Below are 25,263 nucleotides of genomic sequence, written 5' to 3'. Positions count from 1 at the left end.
GAGAAAACTTACACTGACAACTGTATAGGTTGTAGTATAGGTTACCATTTCCATACTGGTCATGTGGATTTGGGGTAGGAGGACTGTCCCTGCTCCCATGTGGATTTTTGGAGCATGCAGCAATTTTGCCTTATACAAGCTCCCAGAGGAACGAGGAAAGCTCCTTGCAGAGCTTTGTTCTAAATGAGTTTCAACCACACACAAACTTAATTTAAACCTCGTATTACAAAGATACCTTGACAGCAGTGGATAATTAAGTCATAAAGTGTTACCTGAAAGCTATTAGGCTCTAAAGCCAATGATCTTAGTATCCTTTCTTTCTGGTCAGTGCCTATAACATAGCTTCTGTCATTGCTTTGGGGAGAGAAAAAATGTCACTACATACATGATACCAAGGAAAAGCACTGCTAGTCACCTCAGTTGACACATGTAATGCCTCACTTTAGGTGCAGATGCTTAGATTGGTAATTTTCTGACAAATCTGTAACCCACAAAATTTTTCTATTAAAAAAAACCAGCCAGGAACGCTGAATATCACCCAATATATTTTCACCATCCAACAACTCAGTACATATCTTTTATTCAAACAGCTTTTGTGTCATAATTTATCATCTACTTTAGTCCCTAATTCTGCTCATGAACAGCCTGAGCTAGCTGATTAGGCAACACCCAGAAAGGACTTGGCAGCCACTACCATGGGCCATCGCTGCTCTGCAGCTGCTAGCTGTCTGGCTGTTCAAAAGCACTTGTGATTCTCACAGACCACTTGATGTGGTCATAGGAGAACTTTCCTTGAGGCTAGGCTTGGGCCACTGGGTACAATTTCCCAGCACCCAACTCCCATCCCCGTGACTGATGATAATTAACAGCTGCACAAAGGTACTATAGGACGAGATGGATTTTCTGCCACTGCCAGTTTTTAAGACTTGATAGTTACTTCTGAGGTATTGTCTAGCCTAGATGCTGAGATAGCTTCCTCCATGAAATGCGGCTGACGTACATGTTTACCTGGGGATGCTCAATTCAGGGTAGTCCAGTTGGCATCTCACAGCCCAGATCTCCCATCCATTTCTCAGAAGAGACGGGGACAGCTGTTAGATTAACATGGGCCTCTTGGTACCTCTGATTAGCACCAAGATCTTAAAGCCCAACTTATTGCATGAAAAAGAAATGTGAAGTATCTCCCTCAGACATACTAAAGAGCCTGGCACTCGGAATTGAACAACTCCACCAGTGCCACCCACCGAAAGGTTGCTAAAACTGAAATCTAGGCTCATGTCCTGATGAGAACAAGTCATCCTCGCCCATTTTATGCAAAACTACATCATCATAACTGTCTCCTTTGGCTTGAAGGTTCATGCTCCCCTCTGCTCTTACACAGAACATACACCTGCTCTGCTACCCCAGGGGCAGCAGCAGTGCATGCTGTTTTCGGGGCTATAAAACGGCATGAACAGGGACGTGTGGTACAGCTCAGATATTTACCCAACAGTTTTCCTGCTTCCTCAAATCTTGTTTGGGGAAGGGCCAGAACAGCTATGAGTGTTGCTAGATTTCTGCCCTCTTAGAGACCAGGAAATATAGGTTTTGCTTATGTCTTACATGAAATATAAAGGAAGACATGGTAGGCAACTCCTTTTTCTCTCCCAGTTTCTTTCACATGTTTAGGGGTATAATATTGTCCATTTCCCCTTTATACTAGCTGGAATCTTTCTTTTCTCCCTTTTTCACCAAGACTCACTAACAAAACACCAAAGATACTGCCTCCTTTAACCGGTTCTATGAAAGACAACAGCCTCTGGGGTCCCACACTGAAAGCATGGGGTCAAAAACTAAATTGCTAATGTGCAGGTAGGCGAACAGGAAAGAATGAATGATGCTGTTCCCTTTTATCCTTAGAGTCAAGGAGGAAGTCACTACTGTCAACAACCACAACTCTTCAGCACTTCTTTCTTTCTCCTTTTCTTTTCTTCTCTTTTTCTTTTTCTTTTTCAAGAGGCTGGTGCTTGGATTTCTGTAACTATGGTGCTTGTGAAACTATTTTTTTAACTAACATAAGCCATTATTTTTAAAATTATGTTAAAACTGGATATAAGGCCAGACGGGATCATTGTAACTCTCTCTTGCATAGTGAATCAAAGAAAGAACTTCACTAAAAATTTCTGCATCAAACTACTAGAAGTTCTGTTTGAGATGTTTAAAAAAACATCCTTCAAGACATTTCATAGCCAATAACTTCCCACAGTCTCACACTGCTGCTCAGTAGTAGACAGGTATATATCAATTAAATCAACAGGCTTTATCAAGAACCGTGCTCCTGCTCCCAAATAGCAGAATGAAAACCAGCTGTAATGTTTTGTCTTATACCGTTCACTTTGAACAAAGCAATGATTTCATCTCCCAAATATTTTGAAAGGTTTAGGCATCTTTTATTTTCAGTCAGCCCTTTCCCCTTCTCAATCGGGAGTATCGCAATGCTTTGCATAAAACCGTTCATGACTGCTAATGAGCCACAACTATGCTATGATAAACAGAGCTAAGTTAAACTTGCATTCTAGATTGCTTGGTACTTAAAAGGGAATATATATGCACACAGAGCTTCAATTTTGCATGTATGTTGCTGCACAAATCTCTCAGAGGATACAGGTTTCCCCCCACCTCTCTCTACAACTGAAAGATTTGTACTGGTTTCTTCATACTTTCTCAGATTTCAGGTCGGAGCCCTGTTGAAGTTAGCAGCAAAATTCCCGTCAACTTCAAGGGGGCTGGTTCACTCCATGTTGTCAGTACTGCAACTCGAGGCCTTTGAAACACAACAAAAGTGTCTTTATGTTGCGCTAGAAGTTACTGGGGTATTGTACTGATACTCTAAACAAATATAGCCTCTGTCTCGAGGAATCTATGACCCCATTTGAGTTTAATGTGCAGTCCTAAATATTTCAAGATATTGACTTGGCCTTGTTTGACTGTCCACATGAGTCTTTGTAGGATCTGAACCCAAATAGGTAGTTACTGTCCACTTTCTTCCTGTTTTTATTATGGTTTCAACAAAATCTAGATCCAATACTTGCATTTTTAGTGACGTGATTACTCCTATAACATGATTGTTGTTTTTCATAAACAGCTACCAGCCTTTACCCCATTGCCACTGTTGTTCTTACCACTTGGTAAAAACCCCACACGACAGGAAAATGCCCTTTACCTACAGTGGAAGTTTTACTGTCATGGAGTTCAACCCCGCACTAGTCTGCAAATTCTACAGGATAACCTGATATCACTGCAAGTCACATTTAAAAAAAAAAAGAGAACAAGAAAAAAAGAATGAAAAATAAGAGACAAAAATCCCAAACAACTAAAAAAAACCTATAAACATTCTTCTCTATAAACAGTTTGAGTTTCTTTTAAATGTCATTACCGATTCCTTAAGCAGGTATCTCTTTTTTTACCAAGTAATCAAGACTCTCTGAGACTCAGGTTTTCTGGGGGTTCAGTGCTGCTGGTGAGATAGTTAGCTTCTAGCCTGCATTTTGAAATAAATCTTGGAGCATTTCAAAACCAGTAATTTTCATGCTTAATGTAGAATGCTACACAAAGCATTTAAAGTGCTTGTGTGGGCACTTCTGAAAGGCTCCTTCATTTGGCACTTTCCCATCTGACTTCAGCAATATGGGCAGGCCACATGTTTTTGCAGTGGAAAACAGGATAGATGTTATTTTAGATGAGAGAGCCAGTTGCACACAATTGAAAGCATTGCGGAAGACCTAATTTCTATTTCTGGCCTTGTCCCCAGGAGAGTTGCTCCTGGGTGACACTGGTAACTCACATCAGAGTCCCGTGCCTCAGTTTCTTCTCCGTAACAAGAGAACATCTTTTGTAAAGCACTTCACAGAAAGCCTTTTATAGGAAATCACTCCACGAAATTCTCCACCTCTTTTTAAAATTAAAAATTTCCTTGCCTTTACAATGAAGACTGCGTGAAAAGCGCATAAGTCATGATTTTCCACCTTGTTGAACACCAAGGAGGATGTTGCCTTTGTTCCTAATGTAAACTGAATTGGGTTTCTAGGGCACGATCCTGCTAGCTGCTCTCCTGCATGCTTAAATCTGGGATTCAGGGGGAATCTCAGCGGAGGCACTGTCTGAGCATCCTCACTTCCAGAAGCCACAACTCACTAGTTAGACACAAAACATTTTCCTCCCAAAAGAAAAACGTTCTCAAGACAGTTACAAATAAGATACGAGTTTTGTTACTGGGGTATTATTTATGAAATATTATCAGTTTCTTGGCTTGCCTTTCAAGCTGTAGTAAATTGGCATGGATCCATTACAGATCCATTATCATTAAAATGAGTAGCAATTGGGAACCAGATGGCACAATGGTTTAGGGCACTAACTTTCTGCTGCCTATTTGTCTAGACTACTCCATGATGAGAATTGAATAACACCATTTGGTTTTGTTTGAGCTGAAACTTTCAGCAGCTTTTCAAAGATGACCTTCAAAAATATGTATTTGAAGATTCATATATATATATAAAAAAATCAAGATCCTGTATTTCCTGGATTTTTGCGACATGAAAATGACAGCATTTTTGTGCATACACAAAAAGTCTACCTTAATTTACTAAGAATATACGCCAAAGAAAGGTTTGTAAATTTATGACTGATGGAAAGCAAATTTTTGGAATACTCTGTTATCTCATTACACCTGCTAGCTTCTAAGTTAATTTTTTTTCTCCTAAGTTCAAAACTTTGTCACTCCATTTAAATAATAAGATAGTGCTCAATTTTCATTGTCTCCTTATTTGACTACAAAGAATTGCTGTTATTTCTCTATAGGCACATTATGGAAACAGTTACTAAATATTTTCTTAAATCCTGCCCACACTGTTAAAAAGAAAAAAAAAAAAAGAAAAAATGGAAAAAAAGAAAACTTTGGCAAGGTTTTAGACAGAAAAATCAAATTATTAGAGAGAGACCTTTTAAGTAAGTCTTACTCTTCAATAAAGTTTTATTTATTTAATTTGTCGAAGAGAAGGGCAAGTTTTCAAATGACCTCTAACCTCTTGTATGGAGGTGTCATTTCAGATGGTACAGGACTCTCTTGCTTAGCAGAAAATGGTATAGTGAGATGGCAGATACTGGAAACTGAAGCTAAAAAATTTAATGTTAAACACAGGTGAAGTAATTAACAATTGAAACAAGCTGATCTAAAGGCTTGTGAATTTTCCAGTTTTTAACATCTCAATTTAAAGACTGGATGTCTTTCTAAATTCATGCTCCAGTTGAACCAGAAGCTTGCTGCAGGGATTATCAGGTAATGCTCTATGGCTTATGTTAAGCAGGGACTCAAATTAGCTGGAACATAACAGCTCCTTCTGTTCTTAAAATCTGTGAATCATCCAAGAACTTTTCCACCAAACCCACAGAAGATAAGAATGAAGACTGCAAATATTTCTGAAGGAGAAAAAAAAAAAAAAAAAGAAGCAAATAATCCATCTAAGAAACCCACATACGTATTTGAGGATTTCAGCAATATCGTGAAAATATAAAGTACAGCTCAACTCTCAAGTCATTTCTACACAGAGAAATTTGCTAAAAAGCTGTAACACCAGCATCATTTCTGGTACATCCCTCTCAAGCGTTTTTTCGTGCAGTCAGCCTCCTTCCTGCCTTTTTCACCCACCAGCCTAATTCCTCACTCTCGCACTTCTTTTATCCCTTTCCTTATCATTCCGTTCTTTTGGGGTTTGTTTTTTTTTTTTTCTTTTGACATGATCAGGCCCAGCTACAAGAGACACTTTTCTCTGGTGTTGCAAGGCAATTGCACATCCTTCCCTCGCGCGCACAGCACAGGCAGTCAGGAGTGGAGTGGAGTCAGCATCAGCGAAGAGGGCAAGCAAGGAAAGCATGAGCCTGACACCAAAGTGAGAAAAGCTCCTGCAGAAATGTGCTAAGAGCAAAACTCCAAAAAAATTTTATGAGATACAGGAGCCCTAATGCTCATTGTCAAAATAGAGTTGGGATAAGACTCATTGCAACAAGTTTAGTTTGTTGACAGGCCTGATCACGCTGGCATAACTCACCTCGGTGACTCCAGCACACTCATGGAGTGAGGGAGAGAATGAACAAGCTGCAAGTATGTCTGTGATTTGGTTCACGTGCAGAGGCACTTCCCAGGCAGGCACGCTCGGTGGCTGCTATGCACCCCAACCCATCTGGCTGCCCACAGCTGCAGGTTTATTCTTAGTTTCAGGAATGCGAATCCTCACGGACATGGCGATGGCTTCATGTCAGCTAGGAGACAGATTTTCTCCTCAAAACATCTCTCTCTGTGGATGGATGGATGGATTTTCTGCTGAGGTGGACAAGGTGGGGGGTCTAGTGATGTCTGATTTCTGCACCACACGTTTCATCCTCTGATAATCATTTGTGATATCAGAAAGACTTGCCTGGATTAGAGTGGTCAGCTAGTTCGGTAACCTGTGACTGTGCGGTGCCATATGTTTCCTTAACAAGTTCCACTGTAGACATTTATGGGAGAACATACTTCCACATTATTTCCCCAGTAACTCTAATTTTTCCAAGACACAGTTACATTGTCATGTGAGTAAAGCGTAAGATAATGCCAAGCTCCTTCTGCTCTGCAACCTTGTAAAGAAAAGTGAGAGGATGCATATTGCAGGTTGGGCTGACTGGACAGATGCTGTACCGATGTGCTGGCATAGTATTGCATCTCAGACCACGTGTGAACTGGTGCTCCTGATGCCATGCTATTTGTGGACACACAGTGATAAGTCAAGGAAGCACTGTGATATGCTGTGTGGCTTTACAAGGCTGAATTTTTGTAAGCTCTGGCCTCTCTATGATCTCTTCCATGTGTCAGACCAGGTATTTGCTCCTTGGCTAAGGCAAGTCCAGCAGAATAAACTCAGGCAAACACAAGGACCATGAAAAGATCCTGCATTTCTCCCTTCATCAACCAGGATTGCAAAGCATGTTTCTTTGACACGTTTACCCCAGCAAATCCAGAACAATGTGCATGCATAGTCTAGGAAGTTCCTTCCAATCATTCCAGCACACAGACATCTTCTCTGAGAACAAGAACATACTCAAAATTATCCTGCTGTTCCATAGGAAGGAGTTCAGGTCTTAATATAACAAATGTATAAGAACATAATTCAAGCCAGAACATCAAGGTTTCTATGTTTCAAAAATTGATGGATTACAGTTTGGTCATTTAGCCTTTAATATTTATTACTATGACTGAATACCCTGAGGGATGCTGAACATCTTCCTTTCCAGTCTCCTTCCTTTGGATATATGTCTCTTAAACACATGCAAACTTTCGTCCTTTCTACCTACTAAGCCCTGCTTAGTCAAGCTATTCATGTAAGTCATCACTAAAATTTCTCGATTTTTAATCTTCCATATTCTTAGGATTTCCTTAAGCATTACAAGCTCCAGCTTGTGCACCATGACATCTTATTAAAATGACCTTACTCCTCAGATCTTTATGTAGTATAACCAGCCATTGCTCAGCTGAAGTCAATGAAGGGTCACTGATTTGTGAGATCTGTCTGTTCATTATCTTCATTTCTGTTAACTGACCTTTCAATGAAAACGAGCATAGGGAAGGGAAAAAAATTGATATGGGAATAAGATAAAATATATTATGAAGATGAACAGGTTTTCTACCTTGCTGAACAAAAATATTTCACTTGAAAGACAACGCTTAGGGAAATTAGGACATGTCAATAGTCTTCAACCAGTTTCTAGATCACAGAGTCATACATTGGAAAAGACCTTTAAGATCATTGAGTCCAAATGTTAACCTAGCACTGCCAAGTCCACTACTAAACCATGTCCCTAAGCTATAATAAATGATAAATTTCTGTAACAAGCATAAATTTGCACCAATTAATGATGCTATAAACAGAAAGTTTTTAAGTACAAACGCAAAGTTCTCTTTCAATTAGGTGCCAAAGTTTGGCTGATTTTGTATATTAGAGGGATCAGTTAATCTTGCCAAGTAATGTGGCTGACGTATCATTTTGTGATACAAGGCCACTGTAACTTCAAATAGCAATAGAGCTCCACACTACAAGCTATTCGTTGTACGATCTTCAAAGAGCTGAAGCTTCCATTGAACAGAAGACAGCAAGCACTCATTCACTCATGAATGTGACAATGTGTACCACTGCTAGTAGACTGTACTTGCCAAGAATGCTAGCAATAAATTGAATGTAAAAATGGAAAGGCACACACCTTAGGAATGATTTACATACAGATAAGTTTGTTCTTTGAAGAAGGACAATAAACTAGTTTCTCAGACCAGTCTGACAGTGTCCATACCATAAGTGAAAACATCTAAGCCAAGCAAAGCATTCTACTACCGTGGAAAAGTAACTGTTCCAGTGCTCCAAAGGGTGAGGACAAAGGTAGTAATTCATGGAAGTCCTAGTGAAACAAATAAACCAGTCCATCAACTTAAGGTGTAAAACAGTGACAATGGATAATGCAAACAATAAAGTCAGGGGGATAAAACCCTGTCTCCCTTGAAGTCAATGCAAAATGTCACCATTTTCAGAATCAGGATTTCACCCTTGAGTGCTTCTATTTTTGAGTATTCACAGTAAGGAGGTGACTGCTTTTCAGCACTCGGCCCCTCTATTTGTTGCCTGCTCTTAAAAAAAATATTGTATTATTGGAATTTAAAAGCTGTATCTAAAACTTAGGCTTATGTATTTCAGGAACCTGCTAACAATAATAATTAAAATAAATAACTTTGCTTATTTCCATCATCATTGCTGGATTGGCTCCAGACATTCTTTCTTCCTTCTCCTCCCTCTGTCCATCCTGCTCTAGCCTTCTTTCATTGCTCATTCTGGTCATGGTTAACATGAGGACTATTTCTTTTTCTTCTTTCCCCTTCACTGCCTCTTTTCAAGACCTAGCTGAATGTGACTGTTTCTTTTACCCAATATTATAACAAGGAGCATTTATTGTTTCATTCAGGTATGTCACTTGGGAGAAGAAGTTGTGGCCAGGATACTCAATACATGCAAGACCTCCTAAACACACAACACTACTCTTTTGGTTTGCCTGTGCATATATCTCTAAAAAGGGCAGGAAAAAAGTGTGTTTTCTAGTGCTTGCAGGCTTCCAGAGGGGAGCCTGTTAAAATCCAAGGGAATCTGTCACCATGAATGATGGAATCCCACAAGACAAGAGTGAGGATTAGCCTGACAAAACATCTGCCTATGTCAACACAGCGTCAAGTGAAACAAAGCTCCACCAGACACTGATCCAGGCAACTTAACGTCTGCACTCCGCCACCACCTCCCCGCTGACAGCTGGGCACGCTTGCAAAGCACGTCTGCTTCTTCCTGACACCGCTGAAAGACTGCAAAGCTCAGCGTAAGTGTGGCTCCCTGACACCTCTGCCTTAGGACTTCACACCAAAAGCATGTAGTGCTATAAATGCTTAACTCTCCCTCACTGCAAATAGGTAAAGATTTCATTTCTCCCAAGAAGACAATCTTACTTACTTGGGATAGCGCCTCTGCTGAAAGATGGGCAGAATCTCTGTATCTTGATTTGAATGTAGAAGCAGTAAATCCCGAAATCTTTCTGTCAGGACAAAGAAAAAAAGAAGAAAAGAAAAAGAAAAAAAAAACAAACCCAGACTGTGACTCTGCGTTATAAGTTCAGGCCACAAGTAAGCAATCAGTAATATCAGTGAATTCTCTTCTCCAGCAATATTTACCAGAAGACAAAGCTAAGCGTATAGAGAATAAAATCTATATATTCATACACAACTGCTGCTAAGACTAGAAATCACTGTTTCCTATAAACTCTTTTATTAATATTTTAAAATGTCATTTTTTTTCATGCAATATATTGAATTCTAGTGGTGATTACAAGTTTCTGAGGTCTGCATACAGGTCTTCTGGGTATCATACACAGACAGCCATAAACAGTCCCTGCCTTGATAAGCTTAGTCTAAACAGAAAGGAGGAGCAAGTAAGAATTCACCAGCCACTCAAGGATTACAGTGGTCTAAACAAACATAGATTAATTAATCTAAATTAAATTGTGGTATGAGTCCTTGGGTAACTGATTCATTGATATTTTGAAGGATGGTTGGAAGACTGGATTGCTTTTTGTTCACTACTATGTATTTTTAAAACCGCATTACAGGATCATCTGTGGTAGGTAAGGTAAGGAACTTAGCTTCACCGACCACCAAGTGAAGGAAGGGGTGGTTGTGATTAGTATAGCTGCCTTTCTCTGACGCCTTTCTCTAGAGATGGTTAGACACAACACATAAGTGGGATCTGCAGGAGCTTCTATCAGCATCAATTTCTCAGTTTCTGGAAGATAGGAATCTCCTCAAAATTCACTTGATACCCAGATTCAGAGATAGAAGGGCATTTCCCACCCAAGTCAAATCCCCTTAGCACACCCTGTATGGTGCATGCTCTGTTTCCTTTTTTCCTTCATTCACTTGCTACTTTCACTTAACCACCCCTCCAGTGGCAGAGAAACCTAGGATACTGGTGATGCCTTTCCCACCTTCACATCTCCTACTCTTCCTGCAATACCTTATAACTTGCTTGAAGTTTTCAGCTACAGGTCTTATCCTTCATTTGCTATACCGTAGTTTGCAGCCTGTGTTGTGGGTAGTAGCTGCACTATGGGTTTATCTAAACTAGCTATCTTTCCCATATAAGTTTCTCATTCTGGGAACTGGACCTGAGGATAAGGGTAGTCCCCCTTCCCCTCACATCCCTGTGTACCTCAAAACAGCCTCTAACACTGGGTTTACAGATACAGAAATAAAGGGACAGAAAACCAGTGGAGAAAAAAATCTGAATCTTCCAGCTCCAAAAATGAACCGTAGCAGCTTTCTCACCTCTTACAGGTAACTATATGATGGTTTTCTTAACATTCAGTTTTATGTAACGTTATGTCTTTGTAACTAAACTTAATTTGGATACAATTCTGCTATGTAACCTCTAAAATGAAAAAACCCACCCAAACCCATAGTTCATAAATTTATAATATTTTGAAGAAAGCATAATAAATTCAGAAGAAAAACTCTCTTGTAAGGGCTCAGTTTTAAAGGTCAGTTGTCTCAGATGGTCTGATCCTGTCTTTCATCAGCTGGCTAAGATGTATTGCAAACATCTCAGAGAAGATACCAGGATCTGCCAGTGAAGAAACAAGGGCTGATACTTAGTACCTTCATTCCTTTATTTCTACACTTCTTCAGATTCCATTTTGAAAGAAATAAGCCCTTGTACCTCCAAAATTCTTATCGTATCTTCAAAATGTAACGTAGCTTTCCCTGCATCTAACCAGGACAGAGACTGGATGCGTCCAACAATAAATTTAACGCTGTAAAGATGGAAGTGAAACTCAATGAGCATCTTTCAGGGAATAGCCTGCTCATTGTCTTGACAAAACACTTGCTGTTACAGCTACTTCTTGACCTCTTCTTGACTTTTTAGGAAGACGCAGAGATTTTCTTTTTTCTCAGTCCTCTGGTACATGGCAATATGCTGTATGTGGGCAAGTCCTGTCATCCTTGAAGATGATACAATATGATCTTCAAAAGTCACAAGAACTGAAAGGCATCAGGAAGCTTTCACTGGTGCAAAATACCCAACTGTATATGTGTCAGAACAAGCATATTAACTGCCAACCCCACCTCGGGAATCTCCCAACACAACTCAAGCTACTGGAACCTTTTATAAAAAGGCTTCGTATGAACAACAACAGCTTTTATGAGTGCCTGGTGGATGAATGAGAGGAAGTTTTCAGTGGCAAACACTGAATGACAGCACTTCCGTGACTTGAGGGTTTTGACCTCCAGAACATGGTGCGTGTAACCGTGATTAAGGATGTCATAGAGTCATAGAATGGTTTGTATTGGAAGGGACCTTAAAGATCATCTAGTTCCAACCCCCCTGCCACGGGCAGGGACACCCTCCACTAGACCAGGTTGCCCAAAGCCCCATCCAACCTGGCCTTGAACACTTCCAGGGATGGGGCATCCACAACCTCTCTGGGCAACCTGTTCCAGTGCCTCTCCACCCTCAAAGTGAAGAATTTCTTCCTAGTATCTAATCTAAATCTACACTCTTATAGTTTAAAACTATTACCCCTCATCTTATCACTCCATGCCCTTATAAAAAGTCCCTCTCCAGCTTACTCATAGGCGCCCTTCAGGCACTGGAAGGCTGCTCTAAGGTCTCCCCGGAGCCTTCTCTTCTCCAGGCTGAACAACCCCAACTCTCTCAGTCTGTCTTCATAGGAGAGGTGCTCCAGCCCTCCCATCATCTTCATAGCCCTCCTCTGGACAGCTCCATGTCCTTCTTATGTTGGGGGCCCCAGAGCTGGATGCAGTACTCCAGGTGGGGTCTCACAAGAGCAGAGGGGCAGAATCACCTCCCTCGACCTGCTGGTCATGCTTCTTTTGATGCAGCCCAGGATACCATTGGCTTTCTGGGCTGCAAGCAGACATTGCCAGGTCATGTTGAGCTTCTAATCCAACACCACCCTCAAGTCCTTCTCCTTGGGGCCGCTCTCAATCCATTCTCCACCCAGCCTATAACTGTGGTTGGGATTGCCCCGACCCATGTGCAGGACATTGCACTTGGCCTTGTTGAACTTCTTGAGATTTGCACAGGCCCACCTGTCAAGCCTGTCAAGGTCCCTCTGGATGGCATCCCTTCTCTCTACTGTGTCAACTATGCCACACAACTTGGTGTCGTCAGCGAACTTGCTGAGGGTGCACTCGATGTTATCTTTGGGGTGGCCTGATTTATTTATTTTTTAGAGCCTATAACCAGGTGCAACAATAATGCAAAGCATGGAGAGACGTGCTTTTCATCAGTGCAATACCGTGCAACACCACATTACATGTAAGTGAGTGAGGCTGGTTTGGCAGACCTTGCAACAGGCCTGTGATTCTCTGAGAGAGACAAAACACATCGTGGGGAGGGTGCAGATCTGTCCCGCTCCATTGTTCTGCCTGAGACAGACAACACCCAGGCAGACAGCCATATTCCATCTCTAACCGCTACTCCGTGACTCTTTTTCTTGTGCCGCTGCCCTTTCCCATTGATCCAGGCCACCTGGCTGCACTCCAGGACTCAATTCAACAAGCCGTGATCTTGAAAATATTTTGAATAGTAATGTGACAGGGCTGGCCAGTACTAGAGTGAAAGCAGCCAAGTTATGGCATCTGAAATTGGCCCAAACAGCTTCACTACTGGATCTTGTTTTAGTTAAAGTCAACTTTTATTTTTTTCCCCATGCTATGGCAAATTTCCCAGGCAGATGTATTTTCTTTTCACCATATGACTTTACTCATTTTTCCATGGCAACACTTAGCTATATGGTAGCGTTCCACCTCATCTCACATACATCCTACGACTTCCTCCAGCACACGTAGCCTCCACGTCCTGTAAATCCTCTTAAGGGAAATGGCACACTGAACAGAAGCCTTTAGGATTAATTTGTCCCATAGGACCATTATGTACACGCTTCACCCTTCAGGTCTATAATATTCTCCTATTCCACGTATTCGTGCACAGTACAAAAGTCACACTGGTGCAAATGACACTATTGACTTTAAGGACTATCCAGCAAAGTGATGAGGGAGGTGATGAGAGCTTTGGCAGCTACTGACAGAACACAGGTAATTTTAGTGCTCTTACAAAAGTGCCTGTCAGAAGCCTAATGCTTGACAAAGGTTTTCAAATTGCAAGAAAAAAAATCACAATGATACCTTCAAAGGGGGTGAATATTTAAAAAAAAAAATTTTTTCTTCTAAACAATGCTACAACAACAAATGAAAGACTTGGGAAGTGATGAAACTAATAACTAGAGCAATTTTACATTATTTTGATTTGCAATCACTACTTGATCAACAGAACCAAACCAAGTCACAATCTTATCATTACTTGGATCATTTTAGAGAGACATCTCCCAAAATTGAGTCTTTTCCATCACTTCTTATAGTTTAGTATCTAAAATATGATGCTTTTCGGCTAGGTGTTGGTCTGGTTTGTTAACGAAACATGAATAACATTTACTTAACCAAGTGTTAAAAGGCTTACTTCTGAAAATCTGCAATTATCTTCTCTGCCCCTCATTCTATCCATGCAATCTGCATTAGTTTAAGTCTGTACTAGCTAGTCTCTCAGTGAGTTTTTACATTGTTCTGAGCTCAAGTATGTCATTGATTGTTTTGTCACTCTGCTGAGTGTGACACTGCAGACATCGTCTGATGTCTGACTCTCTCATAAGTCTACCCACGGGACGAAGTTCTCACAGACAGCACAAATGGTTGAATAGTCACTTCTTATGCTCAAACTTATCTTTTCAACAGGCTGAGTGTCTCCACTTCCTCCTGGCTTTCAAGTATATGGTTCCTTCCAAATCCTTGATCAGTGAGAAGTCATCAGTTGAATTTAGGCAGTCTCACTGGGATCATGTACGTTCAGCTAAATGTGTAGCATAGTTACCTGTGATGACTAGGGGATTGTAATAACACAAGCTTATGCCCTGTCCTCTTAAATCAGGAAGGTTGTAGACTACAAAGGAGAAGAGAAAGTTTGTCATGGATAGCTTTAGAGATTTAATCTGTCCTCTTACATAAATCTCTCTTCCCTATCTCTCATCTGATTCTTCTTCCCTCTTTTTTCACCCTTTATTCCTCTTTCCCCCTCCCAGCTCAACATATTCACATGTTAGCTACCAGAATCTCAGTATAAATGCCCACTAACATCTTTATAATACCTGTTCTGACAAACCAATTACTAATTTACACGGACAGAAGTATGCATATCAAGAGAGACTTTTCCCTTTAAAATATTGAGATATATGTCATTGTCATCCTCAAGTAAGAATGGGTTAATGCTCGGTATAGTGAGTAAATGGTAATGCCAGAAAAACATGAGGAAGAATGGGTGCATGCTCTGAAGCCCACTCAAAGTGGTTAGCAATCAAGTTTCCTTTTTTCCAGGATATGCTATTAGAGAGATGGAAAGAGAGACAAAAGGAAATCTTATTATAATAGAACCACAGAATCACAGAATCTTAAGGTCGGAAAAGACCTCTAAGATCATCAAGTCCAATCATCAACCCAACATCACCATGCCTACCTAAACCATGTCCTGAAGTGCCACCTCTACAGGTTTTTTGAACACGTCCAGGGATGGTGACTCCACCACCTCTCCAGGCAGCCTGTTCCAATGGTTGATCACTCTTTTGGTGAAGACATTTTTCCTAATATTCAGTCTAAACCTGCCCTGATGCAACTTGAGGCCATTTCCTCTTCTCCTTTTGCTAGTTACTTGGGAGAAGAGACCAACACCCACCTGGATACAACCTCCTTTCAGGGAGTTGTAGAGAGCGAGAAGGTCTCCCCTCAGCCTCCTCTTCTCCAGGCTGAACAACCCCAGTTCCCTCAGCTGCTCCTCATCAGATTTGTGCTCTAGACCCTTCACCAGCTTCATTGCCCTTCTCTGGACACACTCCAGCACCTCAATGCCCTTCTTGTAGTGAGGGGCCCAAAACTGAACACAGTACTTGAGGTGTGGCCTCACCAGGGCCGAGTACAGGGGGACCATCACTTCCTTGGTCCTGCTGGCCACACTATTGCTGATACAAGCCAGGATGCTGTTGGCTGTGTTAGCCACCTGGGCACACTGCTGGCTCATGTTCAGTCGGCTGCCAACCATAAATAATTTAATGTCTGGTGCTCTGAAAGCAAAGAAAAATATTTTGCATAGAAGATCCTTGTGTATTAAAAAAAACATTATTATTCACCCACTGTAAAGAGAGATACTATGGCACAGCGAGCACTGGCCTTGTTTTTTGAAGCTGTCGCACCCCTGAAGCTCTTACTGCTTTAGCACTTCAAAGATGATGCCAAAATGTCACACACTGTAGTTGTGTCAGGTTTGACTTTAAAAGTCAGGTCTTGGGATTCTTGTGTCCTTGCTCCTTCTTGTTATAAAATACTTTACAGAAAACAACAGCAAGTCACTCTATTGAGTTCCAAGGGTCTTGAGAAATCAAATTCCTGCTCTTTCAGAGTTTGATGGGTCTGTACCTATGAGGCCGTAGCAGTATATAACTGAAGTCTGAGATACTACTGCTTTATTAATCCCAACCACCTTTTGCCCAGCAGCGTCAGACTACTCTGAACCTCTAATAAAAACAGGTTGAATTGCATACAATCAACTCAATTAAGAACACCGTAAAACTAGTAATAATTGCTTTTTATAGGATAAGGATTTTTTATATGAGTTTTATGGATTATTTTTTACATCAAGGTTCATAAGAATAAACACAACTGTGATTAGAAAGTAATCAGACAATGGGAGTTATAAAGTTATAACTCATCAGTTATAAAGTACAGAACACTGTGGTCCAGAAGCCTAGCTGTCTACCAAAAAGTCTTCTCTAATGCGTTTGGGTATTTTGCAATCATGTTTCTGTAATTACCTGTAGCACTTCTGCATTCATTGAGACACAAATCTCAGTTCCATCTTTCACCACATGGCCACTTGCAAGCCCCGCAATTTCAAACTAAAAAAAACCTGCCTGGTTTTATGCAAAATGCAGACTGGTCTGGAGTAACTTCTGTGTCTTTAATTGCTCCTCAGCACCTTGCTATAATTTAAAAAATAAAATAAAAATTTAAGTGAGCTTTCTTAAAAATGCAACAACTTTTAAAAGGATTTGAGACCCACTAATCTGACTTGTTTTCAAGCTCTGTAAATTTGGAAATGCTGTCATAAGTGGTTCCTTGGTGCCCTGTAAAAAGAAAAGGCATGTAGGAAGAAATCTTTGCCAGTTAAAGGCTATAGAACTATGATGAGCAACAAGATGGTACAAAACTGAAATGTCCAATATTTTAGTTTGACCTGTGGCTTATTAACGGCCAAAGTTTCTGAAGTTAAGGAAGTGTCACTCCTCTTGAAGAGTCAGTGCTACAAATATTCTCCATCACATTAAAAGGGGAGGAAACAAAACAATGATCAGGTAATGTTGATGAGCTAAAGGTTCCAAAATTATTACATCATAAGCCTTGGAATTCCCCTAAAACATACATATTTTGCTGATACAAAGAGACAGGCTTTTTGCCCAGCTTGACCTTCCAAGATTCTCAGTCCATTAAGCCTCACAGAGTTTAATTCTCCTGATCAGTCATCTGAAAGACTAATTAGAGCCCATCATTTACACAGCTACTAAAAAAAAAATTAAAAGCTAGTAAAAAGCCAGAAAGTTGAAAATTATATAAAACTCCCTGCTGTTTATATTTATTTAAGGGAAACGGAGAAGCTTTTACAAAAAGGCAACTGGTCTCTTCATTTTCTAGTCTAGGTGAATAAACAGTGATCATCCTCCTGTTCAACATTTTCTTTTACAGGATTTTAGTTTATTTAAGCCGAAGGGAAAAACTAAGGAAATCAACTAATCATTACACAGCTCAGCAGTGAACCTTCCAGTCACTCCGGGCCTGCAGAACAGTCCTCCTTTCTTTGGAGAAGGGCTCTGTACGCCCTGCTTTCCCTCCTAACCTGCACTGGCTTCCTAAAAAGTAGTCAGCTCCTTCTCTTTCTCTAGCTGTGTGCTTACCAGCTGGAAATCATTCTCCCTCCCTGATTCTGGCATCAGCACATCCTTTCCCTGCTGGAACTCTAGGTGCTTGCTTATGTTTTTAAAATGTTCCACCTACTATGTCAAAATTAGCTTGGACAGATTTATATCTAACTAGACCTCCCTCATTTACACTATAATCACACATATTGCATGATTTATGTGCGTATACCCACATGTTAGCCAATGTAGAAACACAGTAAAAGGCAGTTCTTGTACAAGGAACCTTAAAAGTTCGGTAGACAAATGATGGGAAGGAAAAAGCATCACTTGCTTTGTTTCAAAACAGGGAGGGGAGCAGCTAGACTGCTGGAGTTCAAAACCAATGGCTTAATCAAGAAACTTCTTTTTTTCTCAGAGGTCCTTAATACACTGAAGACTATTTCTGCCATAACAGTAGAGTTCATTCCACAACTCGACACTTACAAAGTGCAACAGTAAAACAGGGTTTTAGAAACAACAAAAAATGGTAACTTTTACTTGAAAAAATTATCTCTATAAATACATGCTCTAAAGCAAATGTTATTTATGTAGATTTTTTCAGCACTGAGTTCTACAATTGCTCCCTTTGGCCATGAAGGGCCGTACTTTGCTGTTTGAACTCTCCATGAGGCAATGCAGGGAGGCTCAACTACCATTTTCTTCACTTGTGGCGCGCCTTCCTTTTTCACAACATGCTGGAAGAAATGATGAGGACTTTTTGGTTTTAAGGTAAAGTTGCGACACTTCATCTAAAAAGTCCTTACATTCACAAAAAAAAAAAAAAAAAAAGAAACATATTACACAAGGAGGGGGATGCAACTGGTTCTCTCTTTGTAACTTGTAATCTGATATAGAAACCAGAGAAAGCCCAACCTTTCAAAAGCTACATGGGATTTTAACACTGAAATGGAGCTACTATTCAGCTGTGCAATTACTGCAATACTATCCAGCACTGCAAAGCTCCAGAGGGCATGCCCTTAAAAAGCTGAGCAAAGGCACAATTCGTCAGGCTGTACTGATTCACACCAAGGGCCCCCCTACCCCAGTATCTTGCTTCACATGCAGACACCTATGGAAGAATCAGTGCAGGGCAAGTCCCTCCTGCTGGCACTTTCCCAGCCTCCAACCGTTTCTATCTCAGCGGATCTCCTGAGATGGTTTGTCCATTAAGAAATGCCTTGAATTCTCTTTAAAGTACTTGCCCAGTCCCCCATGTACACCTCTTAATCTATCCCACATCCTCTGACAAGGAGTTCCATGTGTCCCTTACCTACTACGTGAAGATCCATCATCTTATGTTTGCTCTGAAATAGCGTCTTACTGACTGTGTTTGATGGCCAAAAGTTCTAATATTGGCAGAAACCATTAATAATCAAGGCCCTACCCACTCACTCTTCCAGTGTTATGCATGATTTTGTAAACCACTGCTATATTCCCTTAAATTATCTCTTTTCCAGGCTAAAGAGTCCCTCCATACTCAGTTGTCTCATGTCTGGAAGCCTTTCCATGCTTTTGATCATCTTTGTCATTCCTTTCTGAACACTGTCCAGTATCCTGTCTGAGAGATGACGACCAGACCTGCACGCAGGATTCAAGTCCTGGGAGCACCACAGAAATACCCAGCTGCACAGTGACCTCCTCTGCTTTATTCTCTATTCTTCTCCTAATAACTTTTTATTGCTGCTGAGCACAGAGCTGACGTCTTCATGGAAATAATTATCATGACTCCAAAGTGTTATTCTTGGGCTGTCACGGTCACATCATCTCCAGCCATGTGTATTAGTTTGTCACCAAATATATCAAACATCAGTATGTACCCACATGCGTACATGCACTGGTATTTTTAGCCAGGTCTATAAATAGGTTCGTAACTGTAATATATTTTATACATTTGAACAAGCTACAAGAACGTTTCATTAAACATATTTAAATGGCAGCCACAAAATAATGGCGTTAATCCCATCCAAGGCTAAAATTCTGTATCATAACAAAACCACCACCAGTCATTGGGAACTCATTCGTGGGCTTTTGTCTATTTGTATTTGGTCTCAGTTTGCTCCCATAAGCATGGGATCATTTCACGCTCCTACTAATACAGACACAGCTTCATTATTACACTCAAATACGTGAATAAATTACTGTATAATAACTTTGCAGAATCTCAGAATAGTTGAGGGTGGAAGGGCTCTCTGGCTATTGTCTAGTTAATCCCCTTGCTCTGAACAGGGTCAGCAAGAATAGGTTGCTCCTGGCCATGTTCAGTTGGGTTTTCAATATCTCCAGGGATGGAGACTCCACAACCTCCCTGAGAAACCTGTTCCTGTGCCTTGACCACCCTCCAAGTGGAAAAGTTTTTTCTTACAAAGAATTTCCTGTATTTCACATTGCACCCACTGCCTCTTGTTCTGTCACTGAGAAGAGTCTGGCTCTGTCTGCTTTACTCGCTGTGGCAGATGCACCCGCTCCGACAAAGCCCATGGGAAAACCTTCCCGCCACAGTTTGAATTATGCCCGCAGGGCATTGGCAGTTTCAGTTCAGAGGAGACAAAGCTGAGGTCTTTGGCCAATAGGGACCTACGTGACCATATACGACCACAGGTCAGATTCGAATTGGGTATAAATGGAGTCCCGCGAGGGGGGCCATCTTGAGTTGGTCTCCCTCAGGGCAGCGGGTCTGCAGTCGGAGGCTCTCCCCGTGGGTTGGGATGCCACCTGCGGTTCATCTTCTGTACAGATTGAGAGACCTCATCTTACACGGGTGAGTGATTTTGTGTATTTTGGGTCATCAACCATAAACCTTAGGAGCTCTTAAGTCGGTGGTGTAGTACTAATTTCCCGACCAACATCCTGAACCTGTTAATGTCTGTTGGAGCCAGAGTGGTTTCAGTTAGAACAAAACTTAGCTTTTCCCCTTCCATCTTATAAAATAAATACTTTTTTGTTTGATTGTTTGTTAACTGGACTGGCCTAGTTTGGGTGGTTCCGTGACACTCCCTCCCAGGTAAAAGCAGATAGGACAAAAGATTTTGGGGGGAACAATCACATGCCATGAGACTTGGATTCAAGATCTAATGAACCTTTCCTTGTGCAACATAAGGAGCAATTTAAGGCTGATAAGATTATATTTTACCTTCAGCCATTGTTTTTGGGGGTAGGTGATGCACAAAATGCTTTGCATACCCAAAAACACACAACAGGCCAGCCTTGTACAAAGCACTCCTACACCAGAACAGGAGGGAAACACTGGCAGATTTTGGCCTAGCGAAAAAGGATGCACCTATAGAGACTTCACTGCCAAGCACGTTCCACTTCTTTGTGCCAGGTCCTTTCTTAAAAGTCACTAACTGATATAATCAGCAGGTCTGCTTATAGGGAAAAAATAACAATATCAATGTTTTGGGCTGTTTCCACTGATTGCCACCTTTGGATAAAACTGCAAACCCACATCTGTTTGAGGAGAGGGACACAGCAGGTTAGGAGGAACTCCCAGAGCTGATAAACACGCAGGCAAATCAAGACGCTGCCCTGCCACAGGCTTCGTACATGCTGGGCAGGTGAGATGCTGGCTTCTCTTAGTTGGGACAGGGATGGAAGTGGAACAGAAAACGCCAAGGAAAAAAAAGAGTTCGTAAAAGGGAACGGGAGTTTCCATGTTAATGCACACTCGCTCCCTGCCTTGTAATATAAGGTAGCAATGAGACTGCCCAGCCCTCGTCCTTCCAACTGCAGCTGTGAATGATGCTGCTAATCACTGAGGCTTAACTGATGTTAGTAAGGTCACGAAGCATGACTTTTACTTCCTCACAGCTAAGTTATATGAATACCTACACTGAAGGCGCTAAGTTGTTCGGAGAGTCCGTGCTGAGGGCCAGAGGAAGAGCTGAAATATGCCGAATATGCTCAGACAAAACAGCGCTGATAGATTCTCCCTGTGGGAGAAATGCCTGTCCAGCCAACCACTTAGCTAAAATAAAATGCTAGAAATAACAGTAACAAGTCTCCAAATAAGAAACAAAGGAAGAAATAGGGTATTAAGGGACTCCATTTATATATAAAAATCCTTTCTTCTGTGTTTGCAGCTGCCTGTGTCTTTCAGAGAACATATACAAATCCTTCTCTAAAAGCACTCCTAGCACTAGCTGCGCTGAAGCATAACACAGGATAAAGTGATCAGAGCTCAGCTGGATCCTATTTTCTATATAAATTTTGCTAGTCAACTGGGGATGATCCATCCAAAAATGCACACATTTTTCCAAAGAGCTAATCATATCCTAAGCTCCATCTCTTATAACATCTCTCAAAGGGCAATATCAAAACCTTAGCAGGAAATCATTTGAATGACTGGCAAATGAAATGAGTCATTAGATACTATTTTTCTCTTTTTTTTTTGATTGGTGATAAAAAGTAGTGCACATGAGTGTATCAAGAAATGTATCAAAAGTTTGGTTTAATTTCACCCTGCTGTGAGCAATTCTGTTATTTCTTCTTACATCTGAATTAGAGAAGTCATTCTTGAGAACTTAAGCCAGCCCACTTCCTGAATATAAGCTGCTATATACAACCTAATCTGGGCAGTTTTCATTTACTCTTAATTAATAATTTCTTAAAAATACATATGTTTGCTGACTTAGCACTAGCTCTCCGTAAAATATGCCACAGGATTTTCTACCGGATTGTCATCTCCATCTTTCAACTATCATGATGTTATGAATGTAAAGAAATACTAAACAGACGTCTTTAAATGACAGAAAGCCTGTTAGTACTCAAGTCAACAGAAAAAGTATTCCCAGTATTCTTGAATGGAAGAGAAAAGCTTGAAAACATTATTGTGTAATACTACATTGATAATTATTTTCCAGAACAAAGAACCAGTGGTTTAACATGATTTAGATCACACAGATCCTCACATTATTTTAAGGAAATGGTTTGGCATGTACTTTTCTGAAAAAGTGATTTTGCCAATTCTTATCACTATAAGCTGTCATTAGACATCTATCTTTTGATTCTTTTTAGTCACGACCTGGCATATAGCAATGCATCGATGTACCATCACAAATCCAGTAATACAAAATGGCACAGAAATGATAAAAAACCTCTTCATGTAGAAATGGCACATGCTGGTACATATGTGTTGAGAATTATGGGAGACTTTTGAAGAAATATTATTTCTAAACAAATTTTTTGAATAATGAAATGCTGCTTTATTTGGAAACTGCACTGAGAAACTTTCATTTGCCATGCTTGTTAATAATTAGCGCACAATTAGCATAATCCCCTCAACCCATTAAAAAAATGCAAACATCAAATAACAGAAATTATAAAAATGTCTTCCTTTAATTATAAATTTTGCCTTTTTCAAACCACTCACGGCTAAGCTCAAGAGACACTCAGCTAACACAGTGTTAGTGAAATCCTTGAGGGAAAGCCCTGTGCCATCAGGCTGGCACCAGCCACTTGGCAAAGCACAGCAAACCATCACAGCTTCGTCTTTGAAAACACACGTGGGTGTCTCTGGCATTTTCCTTGAGGATATGGCACTTACAGAGTGCTTAATGAGTAAGGGAATATGTTAAATTTATGGGAAGATACAGTCCTTAGAACTGCTTATCGCAATGAAGAGCACAAACTGCCCACTGATTTATTTTCATTTCACATAACACGAGGAGGCTTCTCGGAGGCTGTAGGTGTGCTAGTTATCACCGACAGTAAAGTAAAATCATCACAGCAGCCACTTCAGCAAAACTCAAAATAACCAATAATCTCTGCAACTCCTCCTCTCCCCAAAATCCCCCTTCAACACTGAAAAATGTGTCAACAACCCTCGGTAAATGCCACCCTCCACTGAGTCCCGCCTTGTCCGACACACATAAAAACACAAATGCGCCCATTTGGATCCACAGACCTTCTCCCCAGCAGAGAAGCATTCTCTCTTACTCATGATTGTGGTATTTACTACAGCATAACTTAAATTTTTCTGGTTCCAGGTAAGTGACAAAGCTAAGCAGTCATCCACTGTTTATCAGCTTCTACATACAGAACAGGGTCCCTTCAAATTACTAAAAACACAGTGAAGCACTGTCCAGATTTTAATCTCTACAGAGGGTCAAACCTTTTCAATCAAAATGTTGTTTAGATAGGAGATTTTAAGAGAAAAAAAATTTAAAACCACACCCAAATGCTTTAAAGTCAAGGGATGTATGTGGGCACATACATATAAATAAAATGCAGCACTTCATATAAGTCAGAGTGGAGGTTTCTCACGTGCTCATCTCTTTTCCCAGTTCGAGTTGCCAGCCGGACTGTATCTGCCATGGTGCAAGTGTTTTCCAGGAGAGAGAGACCATGGCATATTACAGCAAAGAGACCCTAAACTGGGACCCCAGCCAAGAGAAGTTAAAGAAAGCTGGAGACATACAAATCCTAAGAGGCAGTGGGGAGAGCATTTACTAGTGATATTTTTGGCTTTCAGACAGTATTTTTCACCATATGATTTTTTTGAGAGATAAATAATATTGCTCATGGAAAAGGTAAATCTTTTTTAAAAAAAAAAACAAAAAACGGAGGGACAGATCTTCTATTCATTTATTATGAGTGATAAAATTGCCTATTTCTCAAGGAAAAAATGCTTTAAAAAGTAACAGGGAATGTTATTTCATTCCCTGCTCTTTGTTTTGACTTTGCTGCCTCTTTGTCAAACCTGCTGAAGGCACTGCATGCCTGAAAGACTGCCTGTTTTTTCCAGCTGTTTCAGCTGATCTAATAAAAGATATTTACCTCTCCTTATAAAATTTGCCTCTCATGGAACATTATTTCATTACAGTGTACTTTGGTCTAATCTGCTACAAATGTCACAAACTATATAAATAAGAAGTATCATGAGATCCTTTTTGAAACAAGTTTTATCCCCATTCTGAACAAAAAGCACTTTAAATAAAGAAGAAAAAGAGGAAGAGCAAGAACATGCCTGAGCTGCGGAAATGTGGGTTATAATGTCAGTGAAACCAAATACAGGCTGCACCCTGCCCATCAGCTGCTGCACTTCATACCAAAGTGCCGTTTATGACTGATGGGGCAGACTCCACTCCGCGTACCACAACGCGCCAGGCAGCAATCCCATTCACATTTTGGAAAGTGATTTCCAGCCTATGAATTCCCTCCTACAGTTTCTCCTCACAGCACTTTAGTTAATACTGAGCTAATCGAGTCATTTATCTTAATAAGAAATGCCACGTTCAGCAGGTAGCAACTGCCATTTCAAAATTTTGCTCAAATTTCGGACGCACTAGCAATTAATTTACCTTGCCGCAAAGATAAATAGAGTATTTAAGGCATTTCTGCCTCGCCACCTTCTGAAATTTCAAAACCTGATAAAAAGAAAAAAATTGGGGTTTAATTAGAAATTAATTTAGTGGATTGACCCTCACAAAAGGACGCCTTTATATTAAAAAATAGATTACACTGGCAGTCTGACTCAATTTCCATTAGGAACTTGCCCCCACACCTGTGTTCTGCACTGAGGTATCCACTCTTTTGAAGCATGGGACCACAAGGTTTATAGTCGAGTACAGAGCTGTGATTAGCACGCAGTTTCATGTGTGA

General features: G+C 40.6%; 1 protein-coding gene across 3 annotated transcripts in view; it reads right to left on the bottom strand.

Moving 5' to 3' along the window:
* The window catches only part of NOX4 (NADPH oxidase 4), a 110,809-nt gene that overhangs the window by 28,502 nt on the left and 57,044 nt on the right, over positions 1–25,263 (bottom strand). For all 3 annotated transcript variants that reach the window (XM_075742490.1, XM_075742492.1, XM_075742493.1), the window contains one exon: positions 9,549–9,630. In XM_075742490.1, the coding sequence (XP_075598605.1) occupies positions 9,549–9,630 (82 nt within the window). The remainder of the gene's footprint in view (positions 1–9,548; positions 9,631–25,263) is intronic.

Source organism: Balearica regulorum, chromosome 1 (genome assembly GCF_011004875.1).
Source record: "Balearica regulorum gibbericeps isolate bBalReg1 chromosome 1, bBalReg1.pri, whole genome shotgun sequence".
In the NCBI taxonomy this organism is placed as follows: Eukaryota; Metazoa; Chordata; class Aves; order Gruiformes; family Gruidae; genus Balearica; species Balearica regulorum.
This window is presented reverse-complemented; position numbering and strand designations above follow the sequence as displayed.